General features: G+C 39.4%; 1 protein-coding gene across 2 annotated transcripts in view; it reads left to right on the top strand.

Annotated features, from left to right (window-relative positions):
• Positions 1-243: 243 nt before the first annotated feature.
• LOC149262979 (peptidase uncH-like) overlaps positions 244-21,684 on the top strand; it is a 485,862-nt gene continuing 464,421 nt past the window's right edge. For both annotated transcript variants that reach the window (XM_089425556.1, XM_089425550.1), the window contains exon 1: positions 244-762. In XM_089425556.1, coding sequence (XP_089281682.1) covers positions 455-762 — 308 coding nt within the window. In that variant the 5' untranslated portion in view covers positions 244-454. The remainder of the gene's footprint in view (positions 763-21,684) is intronic.

Below are 21,684 nucleotides of genomic sequence, written 5' to 3'. Positions count from 1 at the left end.
TTCATTTATAAATATAAAAAAAAACATATTTTAAAACTAGACATTAATATGATGTATTATTTAACGTGGCTCATGTTTTAAAATTAGAATTTAATATGATATATTATTTCAGGTGGCCTTTTGTAAACTTTAAAGAATTTTTCAAAGCACGGGGAATCAGGGCCAAGGATAAAAACTTGTGACTATATTTTGAATACATATTCAAGAAAACTGACAAACACACCAATCTCTACACTTATCGCTCTACAAGCTTATGTATATCAGTACAATCTCAAGAAACTAAGTGTAACTCTGTAATGAACTGCACAAACTAAATATCATACATATGGCTCTTTAACGTGAAACTACGTAGAAACAGTAAGAGTAACCCTGCACGTGGTGTAAATGACCGACGACAATAAAATACGTTATCTGGGCGTTTTTGTTGCTATAACTGTAGTATGACAGTTGACCGATGGCTTCCTTCTCATTCTCCTTCTCTTGTGCATATTTGAGACCCTTAATCCATTGTAGACCAGTCTGCAGTCGAAGAGGATTATACACGGCAAGCTGTTTGAGGCAGTGCTCCGCGGATCACAAAACCCCAGATATGTATGCAGAGAGAATTGAGGTGCACAAGGAGAAGATGAGTGCACCTTATGGTTCATGGAAGTCTCCAATTACAGCAGATATAGTCTCTGGAGCCGATAAGCGCCTGGGGGGCTTCGCCCTCGACGGGGGAGGACGTGTCATATGGTTAGAAGGTCGTCCAACTGAAGCTGGGCAAGTTTCCAACCCCCGACTCTGTGCTTTCGATGGTCACAATGCATTATATGATGTAAATGCATTCCCGATAAAAGGGTGAATAAATTCTGGATATGGGCTGTTTATGTTTATTTTGAAGTCTGTTAAACCCTAAACCCCATGTTTTGTTTTAGTATTGCTAGATTAATAGACCTAACGCAATGCTGGTTCTCTCCTTAAAACAAACACACGATTGGTTGAACATAAGATGAAGATGAGAGCATCCTCGGGATCTTATTCTTTCTGCTTCTTGACAAGCAAGGCAGTTGGTAGTGGGCGCTGCATAGGCAGAAGCGTCTGTATGAAATAAGAGGGGTATTAAAACATTTAGACAGGACTTGGAGCTTACTACGGCTATTCCAATCCATAAACCTTCTTGACCTTCCTTTTCTCTGCTCACTCAGCCAGGTATGCAGGTAAATTTGCTTACCTGAGCTACATGCCGAGATAAGGTCCTGAAAGGTCAACCATGAGCTCTGGTCAGGTAAGGGTTGGTTATGTCAATTATGGTCCTTATGCTTGTTCCGCGAGTTACTAGTCAGTAGCTGAGACCCTTCCTCCCTTTCAGATAAAGGTTTCACCTTTGAAATACTACCTCTGTTGAATCTTTTGCCTAATAGCATCCTTTACCTTCTAGTTCATGCAGGTCAGACCATTCAGGACCAACTTGTTTGCCTGAGCTACACGCTAAGGTAAGGTCCCGAAATGTCAACCCTGAGCTTTTTTCAGGTAAGGGTTGGTTAAGCCAATTATGCTTGTTCGGTGAGTTACTAATCCGTAGTCAAGTCCCTCCTTGCCATTCAGATAAGGCTTCATCTTTGAAATGCTACATTTGTTCAATCCTTTGCCTAATAGCATCATTCACCTTCTTTTTCATGCAGGTCAGACCATTCAGAACCAACCATTTTTAAACGTGTAATTTGTGTCATGCTTATACTGATACGTAGATGAGCTTAGTTTGTCGTTCTTTAATGGTCTTATCCTGGTAGATCATGTAATGCTAGAGCCTAATACGGTGCTTACAGATATCCAATGCTCTTTTGTAACCGAGTCGAATTGGGACCTATGTTCTTGTGTATGAGTTTGACAGTGTCAACCTTCCTGGGAGAGTCTTCTATTCAAGGAGTCCTTGTTAGCAGAATTTTAGGGAAACGAGCTTTCAGTGGAGAAGTTGCTGGTTGTCCAATTTATTATTCTCCTATTGGTGCTTACAATTTGGCAGAAAATGATTGTACTGAACCATCTAGGATAACCACAACGGGCTGTGTGGAAAGCTAGTTTGATTGTTGTGCTTTAGTATTAAGTTACTGTGTTAGGTGACACTCATTACCAAGTAGTGATATCCAGGTAGTTATAAATAGCTTGGCGTATTATGGGAGAATCAATCAATGGAATGACATATTATGGGAGAATTAGTCAGTGGAGAGATTGGCGTTGACCCTGAGTTTGGAGATTTTAAGGGGACAGTCTTGTGCTTGGCCCATAGGTTGCCACCCAAAATTTAGTCAGCTTGTGAATGAAGATTTGCAGGTTTCTTTTAGAATATTTCTGGTTTTATTGTGCTCTTTTTGCATATTCTGTGTGATCATTGGCTGTTATAGCTTTATCATAGGAGTTACAATTCCACGTAGCTTTGTTACAATGGCCAAACCTCCAAGGCTGATTCCCAATAATGAGATGGAGAAAAAATTTGAATGTTTTCTGTGGTACATGCTGGTCATAGCATGTGAGTAGAATACCAAGAAATATTTGGGGTGAAAATTGGGTGAAGAAGATGTTCAAAACCATATGTTTAGTTGCGTTTGTGAAGGGAAGTTGTGGACTTCTATTCTTATGTTGTTTTAATTTCTCCTCTTTTCTGCCAATCTAATATTTTGGGGGTGGCTAGAAGTTGGGGAAGGTAAACTTATTGCAAAGTTATGTTGATAAAAGAATGAAAATAGACACATTGAGAAAAAGGTTGGGAGAGAAAGTTCGTTGCATGGCCTTAAAGATTATGTAATTATTGTTGTGGAAAACATTGTCACTTGTTTGGTAATGGCTTTTGATGTTTAGAAAGAGAAAAGTAATCAATGAACTTGGTGGGCTTGATGCTTAAAGTTCGTTTGAGGAGAATATTTTTCTACTAGGCATTCTTTATTTCATGTCCAAATGGGGAGTAGTTGAATGTGGGTATTTCAACTATCGTGCATGTATTAAGAATGCTTGTGTTAAAAATGGCAACTAGGGCCAAATTCCACTTTGAACAGTTCATTTAGTGGAGATAATTATTGCATTAAATTTCTCCTTTCAAGAGGACCAAAATCGATCTAAAGATCACTCAATTTGGACAAGGAAAAATATGTTTTTGAAGTTATGTGCACATGTGCAAATTGTCAAGGTCAGCCACATCATCATGTAGGTAGCAGGCTCATAAAGCCCAATGGACATGTCTTTTGATACTCAATGACTTGTATAAATAAGAGTGATGTCCAACCTCATTTGGCATCTCATCACAACACAGCTTTCTCTCTCTCCTCATCTGATTGGTTCATACAACTATTGGGCAGTAAGGAGGATGAAAATTACATGATTTTTCTCACATGTCTGGCAGAAAGGAGGACGAAAATTATCGGACCGAAAATCTAAAGTTTTTTTGCAGTTTGACCAGTGTTGACTTTGACTTTTTGGGCAGATTTTGACTTTGATTTTTTGGGAGAATCTATGTCTCAGCAGACCACATTTATTGGCACAAAAACCGAGGTGATCTCGGCACTGACCTGCATTGACCATAGGGTTGACTTCAAGTTGACCGAATTTGATTGCAGATTTGTTGATTTTTTTGGGCTGACTTTGACCAGCAAGAGAGGCTGAGTTCCTCTCTCCTTTGACTGAGCTGTTTTGGGGAAGTTTGACCAGACTTTGACTGCTGTTCAATGAGGGCAGAATTGCAGATTTGACAGGGCTGTTTTGGATAGTGGTTTTGATCATCTATTGGCAAGTCTATTTTGACTTGATTGTACTCTCTCTCTCTCTGTGCTAAAAATTTGATATAATAATAAAAATCATTGATCAAAGGGTTTTCCCCATCTTGGTGTTTTTTCTTGGCATTTGCCAAATTCTGGTGTTCTCTTGTCCTGACTTGTTTTCTGCTTTTATTATTCATGTTCTATTTACAGGGACTGTCAATGTGATGATTAATGCGAATGCTGTTGGAAATTAAATTGGAAATTGTCATTGGGCTAAGTAAGAGGACATTGACATAATTGTCGCAGAACTGGGTAGTCTGTGAGGGTCCTTTTCAGATGGGTTTTCCCCCTTGTGATGTAAAATATGTGAAAATCATGATGTAAAGTGTCCTGAGGTTTGGAAAAATAATTTATCCCCTCATATGTTAATTAATTAAATTTTCTGGCCAAAATTAATTAAAATCATAAGCCAAAAATTTAATTAATCCTAGGTCCTAGGTAAATTAAAATTCTCCAAAGGCAAAATTCATTGGTCCTTAAAAAATTAAATTTTAAGAGGTCCAGGGACTAAGGTAAATTAATTATTTTGCTAAATTTTAAGCCCTTGGTCCTTGGGATTAAGTCAAAGTCAAAATTTTGAGGAAATTAATTCAAAAATTAAATTTTTGGATTAATTAAAATACGTTTAATTGAAAATTTCGAATTTCCTCAATAATTTAAAATTTTGATGGATGAAATTAAAAGAAATTTTGATCCTCATCAATGGTCGAGATTGCTTTGTCGTGGATCACTCGAACTAGCCGTTGGAGGATTTATCTTTAAATAGGAGGTCATTTGTAAGTCAGTTAATCTGATCTCTAAATCGTGTACTGAGCTCTCAAGCTCTCTTGTATACTTTTTTGAATTAATGCAAAAGTCTTTGGAGTTTCAACGTGCTGTAGTGTTCCTCTTCATGAATTTATGGTAACATTGTTTTAGTTTCTGCTTAATATTAAGTGAAAACTATCAATCAATAGCTCTCTTAGAATAATCTGAATACAGGTATCTTATTCAATTTGTTGGATCTAGGGTAACATTTTTAATTTTGATTGAAGTAGCAGGTATCTCTATTTCTTCAGAATTTTATTGTTGTTCTATTTTTCTTCTTGATTTGATGGTTGATCTAGTGTTTGCAGAAGATCTCTTAGGTTCTCATTGAGCGTTTGGGGATAGTTCTCGGTTGGACCAACCAACTCTCAACACATATTTTCTGAAGAGCCTACTTCATATAAGCCTCGAGATTTATCTAACGATAATCTTTTTTCTGCATGGTGTTTTTGGGCTAGTACCTCTCTAAAATTTCAAAATCTTTTAAATATTTTGTGGAAATTTTGATAGAGTTGGCTATTAAGAGCTTTAGATTATCAGATTTGGGAGTGGATTTGGACTCATACTCCTCAGATTTGATAGATCTGTAAATTATTTGTATAGATTTGTTATTTATTTGTGTAGATTTGAAATTTTGTAACCTAATTTTGAATTTTAACACTTGGGTTTTTGGGATTTTCTCTATTTTTGTACATATTGGGTATTGGGTTTTTCTCTTTTCACTTGTGCAGAAATAGATCTGAGAAATCAGCCAAAAAAATCTTCAGATTTGAGCTAGATCTAGACCTTGGAGGGCAAGATCTGGGTTCAAAGATTGTTTACAGGAATATATTTGAGAAATTAGTCAAGTAAATCTTCAAATATGAGCTAGATCTAGACCCTGGAGGACAAGATCTGGGCTCAAAGATTGTTTGCAGGAATAGATCTAAGAAATCAATCAAGTAAATCTTCAGATCTGAGGTTTTTCAAGCAGATCTGGGGGTTTTGAGACAGATCTAGGCCTTGGAGGGCAATATCTTATCCCAAATCTTTTTACAAGGCCAGCCATTAAAGATTTTGCAATAAATTTGAAGATCTGAAGCAAAATAATTTTTTTTCAGAACAAGGGTTTCAAGTTTTGGGGCTCCTAAGCCCAGATCTATCTTCTCGTAGCCCAATGCTAGTTTTATTGGGCCTAGTGCTAGCTCTCATTGGCCCTAGATTCCCTTGCTCTATTTCTGATTTGAATATTTGATTTTCTGAAGCTAATCATTGGTGGGTTTTTGCAGAAAATTTGGTAAAAATTTGTGTTTCAGATATTGAAATTTTTTTGGCAACTTGGGCAAGTGATCTTCAAGGCCTAGGGCCTAAGGGTTTGATCTCTAAACCATTTTTTCCTCACTGTTTGCTACAACAGTAATATACCTTTCTAATAGTGGTGAACAACACACCTAAGTGGTTTGAAATTAACTAAAAAATTGTTAATTACATTAATAAGTCATTTATGTTTGATGTGTATCAAGTATTTGGCCTAGATCTACATTTTGGGTCACTGTTATCTCTGAATAATTTTGTTTTTGAAGTCTGAAATATAACAGTGGAAAAATTTCATGTGGGTTAGCCTAAAACCTAAGTTGTCTGATACATTAAGGAATTAATTTCTTGAGTTGGGCATTCATCATTAGACTTATTTCATGTTTTAATTGCTGGCATAGGAGCCCTAAAGATGCATTTACTCTTGTATTTAGGGTTGATGGTCTCTATCAAGTTGGAGGAAGTCCTTTGGAAGCTTTGGCAAGTGATACTTCTCTTCAATGTGAATTATGGCATTGAAGATTTGCCCACTTACATTACAAAGCCTTACATGGTTGGGGGCGGGCGGGTAAGGAAGATGGTCACAAGTATGCCTGAGTTTAACATGAACCATGAAGGAGTTTGTCAGGGTTGTGCAACTAGGAATCATACATAGAGACTATTCCCTTCCAGTGAAAGTAAGACAAGCGATATTCTTCAATTGGTCCATTTTGACCTATCTGGTACCTTGCTTATATCCTCATTTGGAAGGATACATATATTATGTAATCTTTGTGGATGACTTCTCAAGCAAAACATGGATCTATTTCTTGAAGAGGAAGGATGAAGTGTTCAAATGGTTCTATTCTTTTAAGGCATTGGTGGAAAATCAAATAGGGAAGAAGATCAAGATGTTGTGGACCGATAATGGAATCGAATATGAATCAAATGAATTCAATGAATTTTGTAGAGAGGTTTGCATTAAGAGAGAGACAACTGTTCCATATACACCTGAGCAAAGTGGCGTTGTTGAAAGGAAGAAATGAACAAGTATGGAAGCCACCCGTGCCATGATCTATGATCAAGGCTTACCGAAGTTCTTATGAGGAGAAGTTGCCAACACTGCTGTATATGTTCAAAATAGGAGCCCACATCAAGCTTTGGATTTCAAGACACCCGAGGAAGTCTTCACTGGTAAGAAACCTGATGTTTCTCATTTTTGAATCTTTGGTTGTCCGGTATATTTTCACGCGCCTAAAGAGAAATGAATAAGTTGTAAGCGTCTGGGAAGAAAGTTATATTTGTCGGCTACAACGAAAATTCAAAGGCATATAGAATCAATGTACCTGGTTAAAGAGATGTGGAAGTAAGCCCTTGATGAAGACACTGCACTTGGGAAAGCCAAAGATCTACCCATCTCAAGGAAGGACGATGGTGATGCTATCGCAAAACAAGGTGAACCTCCGACGGATGAGCTTATGCATGATGTTGATGGCTTGATGGATTTTATTGATCCACCTCCTGGTGATCCCTCTACCTCAAGGAAATGACCACTAGGGCTCAACAATACTCTCGAAGATGCTGACTAGGCTGGCAATGTGGTGGATAGAAAGAGCATGTCAGGATGTTGCTTCTCATTGGCATTTGCTTCAATTTCATGGATGAGCAGGAAGGGGAAATAGGTTGCTCTAAGCACTGCTAAGGCCGAATAAATTGCAGCTAGTATGGCTCATTGTAAAGCTGTTTGGTTGAAGAAGCTCGTTAGTGAGCTATTTGAGCAAGTGCTAGATACCACTATGATCTATTGCGATAACCAGAGTGAGGTTCGCCTTTTAGAGAATCCCGATTCCCGTGTTCCACGACTGCTCCAAGAATATTGATATTATGTACCACTTTATTCGGGATATGGTACAACGGGGAGCAATAAGGCTCCAACACATCAGGACCGATGAAAAATTTGTTGACACCCTCACGAAGCCCTTGGGGAAGGTCAAATTCTTAGCCTTCTGAGAGAGACTTGGAGTTGTGGAAGGACCCACCCATGAGGGTCTTGCTTGAGTTGAACATTGAGCTCTGGGAGCTCCTGGGGGCCTGGGGTACTTCTTGGAGCTATGAGCGATCATAGGGTGAGTGGTTCACCTTCTCATGCGATTGATGATATGCATAGGATGAGTGGTTCACTTTCTCCTATGGCATATGAGTAGGATGAGTTGTTTTACCTTCTCTTGCGGATGCCCTAGCATACATCCTACCCATGTAGTCGGGACTCTTGGGAAGTACTTCTCATCTAGCCAATGAGTTGGGAAAAGATGATAGGGACCATAGCACTACAGATGGACGCATTGTGTACTGCCGTACTCCCTATGTCTAGGATGCATGATGTTCAACTACTTGATCGTTCAGGATCAAGTCTGATTAGGGTTCTACCCCTGGTTATGTGGATTGACTTTAGTCAGTGGAGAGTGACAAGGTCTTGTGACTCACTTTTGATCGATTCCTTTATTATCTATATCAGTGTTCAACAAAATTGAGACAAGATGCAGATATGGTACATGATGACAGGATGGCATGATGATTGATGGTCTAATCCTGGCAAGTGGAATTCTCCCTAGTTGAGAGGGAGTGTTAAAAATGGCAACTAGGGCCAAGTTCCACTTTGGATAGCTCATTTGATGGAGATAATTATTGCTTTGAATTCCTCTTTTTGAGAGGACCAAAATCAACCTAAAGATCAGTAAATTTGGACAAGGAAAAATATGCTTTTGAAGTGATGTCCACACATGTGCAAATTGTCAAAGTTGGCCACATCATTATGTAGGCTCATCAAGCCCAATGGACGTCTTTTTACCCTCAACTACTTGTATAAATAAGAGTGACGTCCAACTTCATTTGGCATCTTATCACAACACATCCTTCTCCCTCTCCTCATCTGATTGGTTTGCACAACTATTGGGCAACTGTTTTTTTCTCACACGTGTGTCAGAAAGGAGGACGAAAATTACAGGGCTGAAAATTTGAAGTTTTTTGGCAGTTTGACCAGGGTTTGAACAACGTTGTCATTGATTTTTTGGGAATCTTTTGACTTCGATTTTTTGGGAGAATTTGTCTCAGCAGGCTACATTTATTGGCACAAAAACCGAGGTGATCTGGGCACTTTGACTTGCATTGACCGTAGGCCTATTTGACTGCAGGGTTGACATAATTTGACTGCAAATTGTTGACTGTTTTTGGCTGACTTTGATCAGCAAGAGAGACAAAGTTCCTCTCTCCAACTCATTGCATGATTCTTGGTTGCAGTATTTCCCAAGATCTGGAAATAAAGGTGTTCCCCCCATAATTCTATTATTCTCTTACTCTCTGCGATTCAGCTCCTGTCAAACTACTGCGAATCAGCTCTTTTCAAACTACTGCGATTCAGTTCCTGTCAACAGTGGACTTGTACCAAAATATTATTTGAGATTTGGAGAAGGAACATTTGTTCAAACAACAGTAGATACAATGGTTCACCATTCACAAGACTCACCAACAGAGGCAGTGGATAGCAGGCAGAGTACCCCGAAAAGGTAGCGGATAGCAACAACAAAGCAGTAGTGAGGAGCATGGCAGATTACTGAAACAGAACAAACAGATTACTGAAATAGAATAGGCAACCCGAGGATGCACGTAAAGTGTTTGACGAAATTTGCCCACTAAATTGGATAGTGACTCTAATACCATGATGGCGGTAGACGGGTTTTCTCTAAATCCTTTGATGAATCTTACTGTTGAGGAATGGACGAATTGTGCCAAGATGACATGTTTAGCCTTGCTGAATTATCATTGTTGAAAACCAGCAAGAGCAAGTGGTAGTAAGCCTGAAGTCTGATTTCTCATTCTAGATAGCCTTGGTAAAACAAATGCTGCAAAAGATGGAATTTCTTGAAACTGAAAACAAGCAGCGCTGTTCAGAAATACACACCCTCTTTGCCAGAGTTTCAGAGGTGAACGGGTATAATTTATCCCTTAAGAATATGTTAAATGAAACTAAAGAGCAAGAAACTCTCCATCTTCCGAATGGTGCACTGCATGCAGAAATTATTGACTTTAAAAGTAAGCAAGAAGAAATCCGATCCCAACAAGCCATCTTCAAACAAGAAATTGAGACACACATCAATTCTTGGGTATAGGTGGTTTGAGGGAAGGATAAAATTCCTACCCCTCTTGCAGCAGTTGAGGAGGTGATGCAAGCAAAACTTGGGGAAGGACGCAATAGACGGGCAAGAGAATTGAATCTCAAGGTGAGAGGTCTCCCCTTACTCCACCACTCTCCGGATCCTATGGAAGTGGGGGCTATGTTCCTTCGAGACACCCTTAGCCTCCCCGATATAGCTTTGGACAGAGCCTCGCTAGGCTACGACTCCACTCTCTTCCTCAGGTTTCGTACTGCATCTGATCGACTCTGCGCCCTCAGGGCTAAGCGGAAGTTGTTTTCTCTTCCCAACAGGATTTTCTTGGACGAGGACCTCACTCGAGCACAGGTTGTGGAACTTAAACAATCCAGAGAACAAGTTATGGCAGCACGACAGGTAGGGAAATGGGTGGTTATCAGGAATCTCCGGGCAGTCATTTGGGACCCTTTCCCACCTGGGTGGAAACCCCGAACTGGAGGTTCCAAATGATGGGCCCGCTTGGGGAGGCGACAGGGTACAAGCATTTCTATCCGTTGTTGGAATGGCAATGGATCTTTCTGGTCATCGTCAGGACTCTTGTATGATGCTCTCGAATCAACGGACATCCTCTTCGTGATCGAGACTCATGCGAGCCCTGTTTGACCCCTCCCAGATATTGCAGGTTATCATTGGATCTCAGTTTGCAGGCTGGAGACGAGGAGCTCAGAAGGGGTCAGAGGATTCGGGGGAGTTGCTTGTTTGGCTAGTGACTCACTCTGGAATAGGGTATCTTTGGTAGTCGAAGATGAGTTTGCCAAGTTTATGTGGATTTGGATTAGCGTTGGAGTCTCTCCTCCGAGGGACATCTACATTGCAGTTTGTTACTTCCCCCCAGCCTCTTCACCATTTGTTGTCCATAATGGCTCAAATGGGATCCCTTTATAGACTTGTACACCGACATCACCCGGTACTGTGCTGTTGGGGAAGTCATCCTCCTAGGTGACTTCAATGCCCGCACTAGAGATCTCCAGATCTCTCTCCACGACCGATCAGAGGATGTATTTTGTACCCAGGGGATAGATCCAGATTCAGTAGGGCTTCACTGGATGTTAGATGATGCTTTAGGGCCTGTTGTCGCATAGAATGTCTAGGCACCGCGACAACGGCTCAGATCGGGGGTTGTCACCCTGATCCCCAATCTCTCTGTTTAAGCTGTCTCCATACAACAGGCTAAGCGGGGTAGACCCTATGGAAAAGTGGAATGAAGAACTAGTTGGGAACCAACCAGTTTGGGAGACACAGTGAAGCGATCAAGTACTTGATTAATATTTAGCAAGACTTATAGGATTTGATTAGATTTTAAACGATTAATACCAATGCCTTATGGAGTCAACGATCTTGCTAGGGAAATTAAGACCAAGTAATCGATTAGCAACTGCTGCTTAGATGAATGACTATTTTATATGAAATGCAGATCCTAAAACTAATGTGAGATGCAAGAATCTTGGTTAATTTTAGTTAAATGCCTATTTAAATGTGAACCCTTCAATCCTTTCTGTGTTGAGCCTGATTTCGTAGTAATTGGCAGAGAGAAGATCAGGAGAAGCACACTAAGGTGTGATTAACGATACCTCTCCTGAAATTCTAACATACCTGGTGCCTCCGGCGCTACAGAGAACTGTGGCTCTGACGACTGCAAGGTCACCGTTTTAAGTACTATTAAAACAGGCTTTTCAAGAAAAGACGGATGGAGATCTATCTGTCTATCGACCAAACTTATGCTTGGAAGTAAATTTTATTTATGCAAAACTAACTTATATGCAAATGCACCAGATGATGAGAAGATGAGATGAAGTTAGATTCAAGGATGAAAAAACACTTATGCTGCAAAAGCCCTCAATTACCCAAATGAAATGCTCGCCTTTTTTTAGATGAAGACTTAGAAAATAAACTCTTGAAGATACTATAGTTAAAACACCAACTTATTTCAAATCTTCTTGATACAATTTAGCTCAAAGAGAACAAAAACAACTTTGCAATTTGATATCAATGTCAACAGATGCTAAAAAAAAATACTTAGTTTATGAAACAAAGGATATGCATTTTATTACAATTCCATGATAGAGTACTTAATTTTCAGAAATTAATTTTTAGGACAACAATAAGAAAACTTTATGACAGCAACAATATGACAATGAAAACAGTAAGCTATCAATGATATCTTTATGTCAAAAATTTATAGAAATTTTTCCAAACTTGCCCACATGAATTATCAAAAATTTTCAGCCTGTTGTGATGTGATTTCTGGAATTATATCAGATCTGATATACTTATTACAACCAGCAATTAAAACATGAATTAAGTCTAATGATGAATGCCCAACTCAAGAAATTAATTTCTTAATGTATTAGACAACTTAGGAACTGATTTTAGGCTAACCCACATAAAATCTTTCCACTGTTATATTTCAGACTTCAGAAACAAAATTATTCAGAGATAACAGTGACCCAAAATGTAGATCTAGGCCAAATTCTTGATACACATCAAACATAAATGACTTATTAATGTAATTAACAATTTTTTAGTTAATTTCAAACCACTTAGATTTGTTTTTCACCACTATTAGAAAGGTATATTACTGTTGTAGCAAACAATGAGGAAAAAATAGTTTAGAGATCAAACCCTTAGGCCCTAGGCCTTGAAGATCACGTGCCCAATATGCCAAAAAATTTCAATATCTGAAACACAAATTTTTACCAAATTTTCTGCAAAAACCCACCAATGATTAGCTTCATAAAATCAAATATTCAAATCAGAAATGGAGCAAGGGAATCTAGGGCCAATGAGAGCTAGCACTAGGCCCAATAAAACTAGCGTTGGGCTACGAGAAGACAGATCTGGGCTTAGGAGCCCCAAAACTTGAAACCCTTGTTCTGAAAAAAATTATTTTGCTTCAGATCTTCAGATTTATTGCAAAATCTTTAATCGCTGGTCTTGTAAAAAGATTTGGGATATGATATTGCCATCCAAGGCCTAGATCTATCTCAAAACCTCCAGATCTGCTTGAAAAACCTCAAATCTGAAGATTTACTTGGTTGATTTCTCAGATCTATTCCAGCAAACAATCTTTGAGCCCAGATCTTGCCCTCCAGGGTCTAGATCTAGCTCATATTTGAAGATTTACTTGACTGATTTCTCAGATATATTCCTCTAAACAATCTTTGAGCCCAGATCTTGCCCTCCAGGGTCTAGATCTAGCTTAGATCTGGAATTTTTTTGGGCTGATTTCTTAGATCTATTTCTGCAGAAGTGAAAAGAGAAAAACCCAATACCCAACATGTACAAAAATAGAGAAAATCCCAAAAACCCAAGAGTTAAAATTCAAAATTATGTTACAAAATTTCAGATCTACACAAATAAATAACAAATCTATACAAATAATTTACAGATCTATCGGATCTGAAGAGTATGAGTCCAACTCCGCTCCCAGATCTGATAATCTAAGGCTCTTAATAGCCAACTCTATCAAAATTTCCACAAAATATTTAAAAGATTTTGAAATTTTAGAGAGGTACTAGCCCAAAAACACCATGCAAAAAAAAGATTATCGTTAGATAAATCTCGAGGCTTATATGAAGTAGGCTCTTCAGAAAATATGTGTTGAGAGTTGGCTGGTCCAACTGAGAACTATCCCCAAACGCTCAATGAGAACCTGAGAGATCTTCTGCAAACACTAGATCAACCATCAAATCAAGTAGAGAAATAGAACAACAATAAAATTCTGAAGAAATAGAGATACCTGCTACTTCAATAAAAATTAAAAATGTTACCCTAGATCCAACAAATTGAATAAGATATCTGTATTCAGATTATTCTAAGAGAGCTATTGATTGATAGTTTTCACTTAATATTAAGCAGAAATTAAAACAATGTTACCATAAATTCATGAAGAGGAACACTACAACACGTTGAAACTCCAAAGACTTTTGCATTAATTCAAAAAAGTTTACAAGAGAGCTTGAGAGCTTAGTACACGATTTAGAGATCAGATTAACCGACTGACAGATGACCTCCTATTTAAAGATAAATCCTCCAACGGCTAGTTCGAGTGATCCACGACAAAGCAATCTCGACCGTTGATGAGGATCAAAATTTCTTTTAATTTCATCCATCAAAATTTTAAATTATTGAGGAAATTCGAAATTTTCAATTAAATGTATTTTAATTAATCCAAAAATTAAATTTTTGATTTAATTTCCTCAAAATTTTGACTTTGACTTAATCCCAGGGACCAAGGGCTTAAAATTTAGCAAAACAATTAATTTACCTTAGTCCCTGGACCTCTTAAAATTTAATTTTTTAAGGACCAACGAATTTTGCCTTTGGAGAATTTTAATTTACCTAGGACCTAGAATTAATTAAATTTCTGGCTTAAGATTTTAATTAATTTTGGCCAGAAAATTTAATTAATTAACCTATGAGGGGATAAATTATTTTTCCAATCCTCAGGACACTTTATATCATGATTTTCACATATTTTACATCACAAGGGGGAAAACCGATCTGAAAAGGACCCTCATAGACTACCCAGTTCTTCATCACTCACTCTCATGCCATTTGCCTTGGCATCCTCCTCCTTTTGTCCTTTGCTATGATCTCTTTCAGAACCTCTGTTATGATTGTCACTAGTCATCATTCTCTCCATCTCTATGAGTTCCTCACTCACTTCACTATGAGTTGCGCAAGCCTCTACAACAACAAGTCCTCCTTGCTACCACTTACCTCACCAAGCTCTTCTCTGTACTTGGTCTTTGGGCAAGAACTTGGTTCTTTATCTTTGGAACCTCTTTTGAGCACTTCTCTTTGCTCCTTCTAAGCTTCAACTCATTTGGATCTTCTAAGAACACAACTGTCCTCTTTATCTAATTCCTGCTGGAATTCTTCAAGGTTCTGCCACATTCTGCGTTCACTTAGAAACTCTTACCAGCTTCTTTTATCTCTTAGCAATTCTACCCACATCCTCTGTGGAATTGCCTTCAAGATCTCTGTTTGATCTTGTCTCCCCATTCACCTGCACTTTGAATGGACTGTTCTTTTCACTAGCCTTTAGCTGTATCTTCAAACTCTGTTACTTCAAGAACTTGCAAACATCCCTCTTACAGTTTAACTACTGTAATCCTACTCTAAAATTTCACTCATTCAATATCTACTAATCATTAGAGAAATTTGCATACCTTCACCTATCTTCAGGATCTCACCATTTCTGCAAATCTGTTTCTGCAGATCTTTATGCTTCCACTGTGGAAACTTTCAGCATTCAGCCACTGTCAATCAGATTTAGAATCTGGTTCTTTCTTTCAATCTTCCGGCTTTATCTTGGCAAAGCTTAACTGTCGGCAACAATTTCTCCTTCGCTGAGTTTTCTTCCACTCAGAAATCCTTACCAGTTTCCTTCATTACTGCTTCTTAAGGCTTGATCTTTTTTTGCTGAGATACTTCATTAGTTGCAACTATCAATCTTCAATTTATTTCTTTATCCAGCAAAACTCAAATCAGAGTTAAATAAAACAATACCTGCATGATTTCACAAGCAGTCTCCATACACTCTTCACATTCGAGTGAATCTCCATTCTTCCAAACATCGCTGTGGATTCTTTATGTTTCTACAATCTCTTCTTAATTCTTACTGTAATATTCCTAATTAGCCTTGGCTAATTGGAATATTCGATTTTGCTCAATTTTGCCTTCTATAGTTATTTATAAATAAAAAGGTGAGAAAAGGGGGACATAACTAACTTTTTGAATAAAGTCACTTCCTAGTAGCACAACGTTGTAACTTAAAAGGGGAGCCAAAGGGGGCCAAAGGACCACGTAGAGGAGGGGGCCCATGTAGACACTTGGAGGGACTGCGCAGATGGAGGAGCACGTGGCAAGAGAGAGGCTACGTTGGAGGAGGTGGGCCTTAGGGTTTTGAAAGAGGCCAACGCTATAAAGGAGAGAGGAGCCTCCTCATTTGGGTATGGGATTATGTTGCATTTGAGCTAGTCACTTCGACTTAGAGCACGTTGGCTGTTTAGCTTGTTTGCAGCACTGTTTAGTGCATCGAGCGTCTTTGTTCGGAGATCTCACCCTTAGCCCTGGGGGACTTCGAGTGCCTGCTCGGGCAAGGTAGTTCCATCAGTATTTTGCAGGAGGAGCGATCTCTAGAGTTGAGGAGGAACTGAGCATTTTTCATGACTGCGCAGTCTTGAGAGGGGAGGACACAGTCTCTTCTGGTAGGAGCTCCGAATTGGGTTTATGTGGAGGATTTGAGCTTGGAGATTGAGCAAGGGATCAACCCTTGCATATTGGAGGATTTTGGCAGAGTCTCGGGTAGAGTTTTGGAGGATTCTCTTCAGGGGCAGCGCAGAGCCTTGAGGGATAGCGTAGATCCTCAAGGGGGTGATTTTCGGGGGTCAGCGATTTTAGAAAAGCCTTTTGGGCTTTTTCTGGGTTTATTGAGCAGAGGTTGATTCCAGAGTTTTAGCATTTTCCGAGGAGGGGAACAACCCCAAATCCTCACTTGTTTCCAGCAGTAGCAACAGCTTGGACGCAGTTCAGAGAGAGGCCATTTCCTTACCATTCTGAGTGTATTTCTTCACTTGCCTTGTGCAAGTCGAGGTGCTATCTTTCTGATCACCTCTTGTACTCTTTCCATTACTCAGTATAATAAAATGGCTTAGCATTTCTCTCTGAATTTCTCGAGTATCTGCTTATATTCCATGTATACATTATTATATGTTGCACTATTGTTATTTTTATTTCTTTGAGCTCCCCAACTACTATACCACTTGTGTGTTTTTCTCCTATACTCTTAGACAGAGTCTGTAAAGGGCCAGGTAGCCTCCAGATCTCGTCCTCTTTTCAGAGGCGACATATCTGGTAAACGCCCTCCCAATCCATCTCTGGTTGGAGTTTGCTTGTGTTTGAGGGATACCCCTGATAAGGGATATTACACTTACTCACCTGCCTCTAAGAACTTAACTGTTCTTGGTCGAAATCACCAACTGTCAGCAATATTCTGTCCCTTCTTTTGCATGCAGAATCTTCCTCTGCTCTGATACCACTTTGACGCAGGATCACCCTGTTATTACCCACAGTATGCATGTGGAAATGCATAGACTTATTTGTCCAGGAATCTCAATGACCTACCGGGTCAAATTTTCATTAGATAATGGTTAAGGCCCCTTTTATTAAAACTCGGTGGAATGATTTATCAAACTAACCACAAATCAACCCTTAATCAATCCTTTCATCATCGGGACTTAATGACTCTTATAATCCTTTTTTTAATCTTTAATATCGGTGCTCTTTATACATCCACTATCATTAAGATTTCATTAAACCTTCGTTAATCTTAATGCCCGCACATATAACTAAACCCCATAAACCTTTATTAACTTTGGGTCATACACAGGCTTAACCCACAAATCAACTATCGGCGCTTTAATACTATTATAAACCTTTTATAATAGAATCCACATAAACCATGTGTAAACATACCTTTTCGTGTTCCTTCATTACTTAGCACATTTCTCGAGGCTTCCTTTATCGCAATCGCAATTCTCCGCGGGTCACACTAACACATGACTTCCTCCATCGCATCCAATATGCGATAACACATCGGATTCCAAACTACAATAAACCCGAGTCCATTACCTTCTCGAGTCCGCTCTATATCGCATATCGCAAATCCTCTCGCCCGATCAATACCGCTCATCGCAATGTCGCATATCGCAAGGGTTAAGGGTCATGGCACATCTACTATGGAATACTTGCGATGCGATCAAATCTCTGATCGCATCGGAAATCGCAATCGCCCATCGCATTTCGCATGTTGCAAGACTTGTGGCCCAAGGTTAAGTCCTCCCTTTGGAATATTGTGATGCGAGATTTAACAACAGTCCTCCACCGTTGATCTGAGCGCCCGATCCAACGGTTAACAATAAGATCGCATTTCGCAATCGCAACTCGCTTGTGGCTGGGGTTTACCCACTACTATAATATGTTGCGATGTGACACAACTTCCTCCCTTCGCTGCGACTTAATCCTGGCCATTGATCTTCTAGATCCGATGGCTCCTGTACACTAACACTTCATTTCTTCGTTCATCTCTTTATTTGGGTTATACGCCATTCTTCAATGGTTCACTGTGGTTTCGGTTATTTCAATGGTTCCCGTCCTTCCACTATTCCGCTGCGCGACTCCTCCTGAGCTTAACTCTATGTGTTTCTTTGATCAAGATCGCTCCAAACCATTACTTGGGTTCTTCGAATGGATTCAATGATCCATTACGTTCCTCTGTATTATTCTTCTCCTCTGTGTATTCGCCTGGACTCTGCCTACACACATATGTTATACAGAATACTCTGATTCATACATAACTTTAACATTTGATATTCAAATCGTACATTTACACGCTTTGGAATTAAATCTCTATATATGTACTTACAACCAATAATTACATAACAATACTCTCTGTCCCTCTTTGGCCTGATCTTCTAATTACAGTGGCCTCTGATTTACAAGCTGCTTGTAGGCTTACAGTCACACTCCAATTATCTAACCTATCCAACCAACCTCTGTGTATGCCTTTTTGGCTTGCATTTATACCAAAGGATTCTAAAACCAATTCCTGGTTTAGATCCATAAGCTTCTCAACAAAATCCTAAAATCTCTTCCCTCATCCCTAAGGATTCTCTTAGATCCACAAAAACATGAACTAACTCTTAATCTGAGTTTTACAATCAATTCTAAAATCCCTCAGTTCTCTCAACTATCCTAAATCTCTCATATTCTCCTATATTCGAGAATATTGACAAATATGCCTCACTATATTTAATTAAATCCTATTCTAGCTTCTCTCATTAAAATCACTCAAAACTCTTAATAATTACATTAATTCACTACTTAGGAAACCAACTTCCTTGAAACACAAGACCCCCTATGTCTACTAAAATACAATGATAATGTTGCGCTGAATGCTCTTGCATCAAGATAGAGCCAGAGGGTGAGTAGCAGGTGGAAGAGGAGAGTAGTAGCATTCCTCGAAGAAGATTTCCAGTTCCCGGAAGAGTTGAAGGAAGGAAGGCCGAAATCTTCAGAGGGTCAGTGTAGGCTCTGCGCAGAGGGTGACGCAAAGGGTAGGGAAGCTATTTCGGAGGCAAAAAATAGTTGTGGGGTGAGAGAAAATTCTCACAATATTTTTGCCAATATTTTCCTCAGATTAGATTGCCAACTTTGCATTAGAATTGCTGCTGAATATTAATAATAAAACCCTCATCTGCTGCACTGGTTTTCCCAAATTGGGTTTTTCCAGGGACAATTGTCCAAAAATAACTGTGTCGAAATTATTGTGTGAGCTAGAATTTCTTAGTTTCCAGTATTTTTATGGTGAAAATTGCAGTTGTGATTTTATGAGTTATTTGCCGTAGCAAATAAATTTCATAATTAATTTTTGAGTTAGAAGAATAATTTCCAGTAGCTGCAATAGATAAAATTTCACATGGTATCAGAGCATAAGTGATCAACTGGGAAGCTCAGTAGCGAAGAGGAAAATTTCGCTGCTCAGAGGGCGCAACATGCCAAAATTTTTGGAGGCAGCACAGTCCATTGATAGGGAGGTCGAGTTGCTAGGGCAACAGTTCGACTTAAAGTTGAAGGAAGGCAGGGAAATCGAATTGCCTAGATTAGTGATTCCAGCAGTCAGAGGGAGTAGTTGCAGCTTAGATTTTCGCTGAGCAGAATCCTGGTTGGATGCAAAGGGTTTTGCTGCAGGTTGCAGAAGCAAAATCCACGTCGGCTGGAAAAGAGGAATAACACACTAATTTTTTCAAGTATAGCCATGGACAAAAGTAACATTCATGAGACTTCAGATTTGTCTTCTTGACTGCAAGACGAATTTGCTTGCTTAGCAGGATCAACTTCACAAGGAGTCTGGTATATAGACAGTGGAGCATCAACTCACATGAAAGGGGTTAGAGAATATTTCTCTAGCTACAAAGAGGAGCAGATGGACTTCCAGATTACTATGGAAAACATAACGAAATGTACTCCAGTAGGGAGAGGTACCATAGATTTTCAAGGGAAGTCAGGAGCAAGCACCAACGCTACAAATGTATTGCATGTGCCAGGATTAGGTACGAACTTGATTTCAGTATCCCAGTTACAGGATAAGGGGTATGATATTCACTTCGTGGTGAAGAAATTGTATGTCAAATACCTGAGCTAGAAAAAGGTAAGACAAATTGGAGTTCGAAGTAATAGGTTGTACTGGTTACAAATTGATTCTCCAATGGCACTGATAGGCAGTGACAGTAGCAGTGGGAAGGAGCTGAATGAGTTATGGCACAGGAGAATGGGACATCTACACCATGGAGCACTTAGGATGCTCAAAGAAATGGTAATAGGGGTTCCTGAACTTGGCACTGAACATGATGATGTGTGCAGAGGATGCGTACTTGGGAAGTATGCTAAGGCGGCATTTCCAAGAAGTGACAACAGAGTTGATGGCGTGTTAGGACTTATACACTCAGATATTTGCGGCCTGATGTCCAATAGAGCTCTTAGTGGTGCCGAATATTTCGTCACCTTTATTGATGATCAGTCCAGGAAAACCTGGATCTACTTCTTGAAGACCAAGGATGAGGTCTTCGATCATTTTAGAGAGTTTAAAGCTCTCGTGGAGAATGTGACAGGGAAGAAGATCAAGGTGCTTTGCTCAGATAATGGTGGAGAATATATTGATAAAGACTTCACAGCTTTCTGTGCGAAGGAAGGCATCAAAAAAGAATGGACAATTCCGTATAATCCACAACATAATGGTGTAGCGGAGTGGAAAAACAAAATCATTGTTGGAGCTGCAAAGGCTATGTTATATGACTAGGATCTATCTAGTTTTCTGTGGGCAGAAGCATGTAACACGACAATGTATATTCATAAAAGAACTCCTCACAGAGCATTGGGGAAGAAAATGCTAGAAAGAGTCTTCACAAGGAAGAAGCCAGAAGTTAGCCACCTCAGAGTTTTTGGCAGTGTGCTTATTGTCACGTGCCAGATGATAAAAGGACCAAACTGGATCAGATTGCAGAGAAGAGGTTCTTCATTGGGTACAACGAAACCTTAAGGCATTCAAAATCTACATTCCTAGCAATAGGAAGATAGTAGTAATGCGAGACGTGAAGTTCATGGAGGATCGAGCTTTCAGGAGGTCTCTTGAGATGCCTGCAAGTGATCAAAATCAGTCAGCAGAGGCTCCTTTAGTCCAACAGCAGAGGCAACCAGTGGGACAGGTAGGGGGACAATCACAAGGGTCAAGTACTGTGACCAACACCAGTGTTTCCCCAGGTGCAAGAAATACCGGGAGTTCTCAATAGATGGAGCAGTGGAGACAGGATGAGGAGGAGTTGGCAGAACCTCCCACGACTAGTGGTTGAGCCAGTAGAGAGGTTCGTGAGCAATTAAGAGATGCAAAGGAGTTTATTGGAACTCCTAAAACGAGCAAGAGACAACGCAAACAATTTGAAAGGTACCTAGCATTGGTAGCTCAGGTTGTGGGACCTTCCAGCTTTCAGGAGGATGCACAACATCAGGTGTGGGTAGATGCCATGGTGAAAGAGTATAGCTCT

This window comes from Pinus tabuliformis, chromosome 6 (assembly GCF_031772625.1).
Source record: "Pinus tabuliformis cultivar Carrire ecotype Pingquan chromosome 6, CPIR1, whole genome shotgun sequence".
In the NCBI taxonomy this organism is placed as follows: domain Eukaryota; kingdom Viridiplantae; phylum Streptophyta; class Pinopsida; order Pinales; family Pinaceae; genus Pinus; species Pinus tabuliformis.
This window is presented reverse-complemented; position numbering and strand designations above follow the sequence as displayed.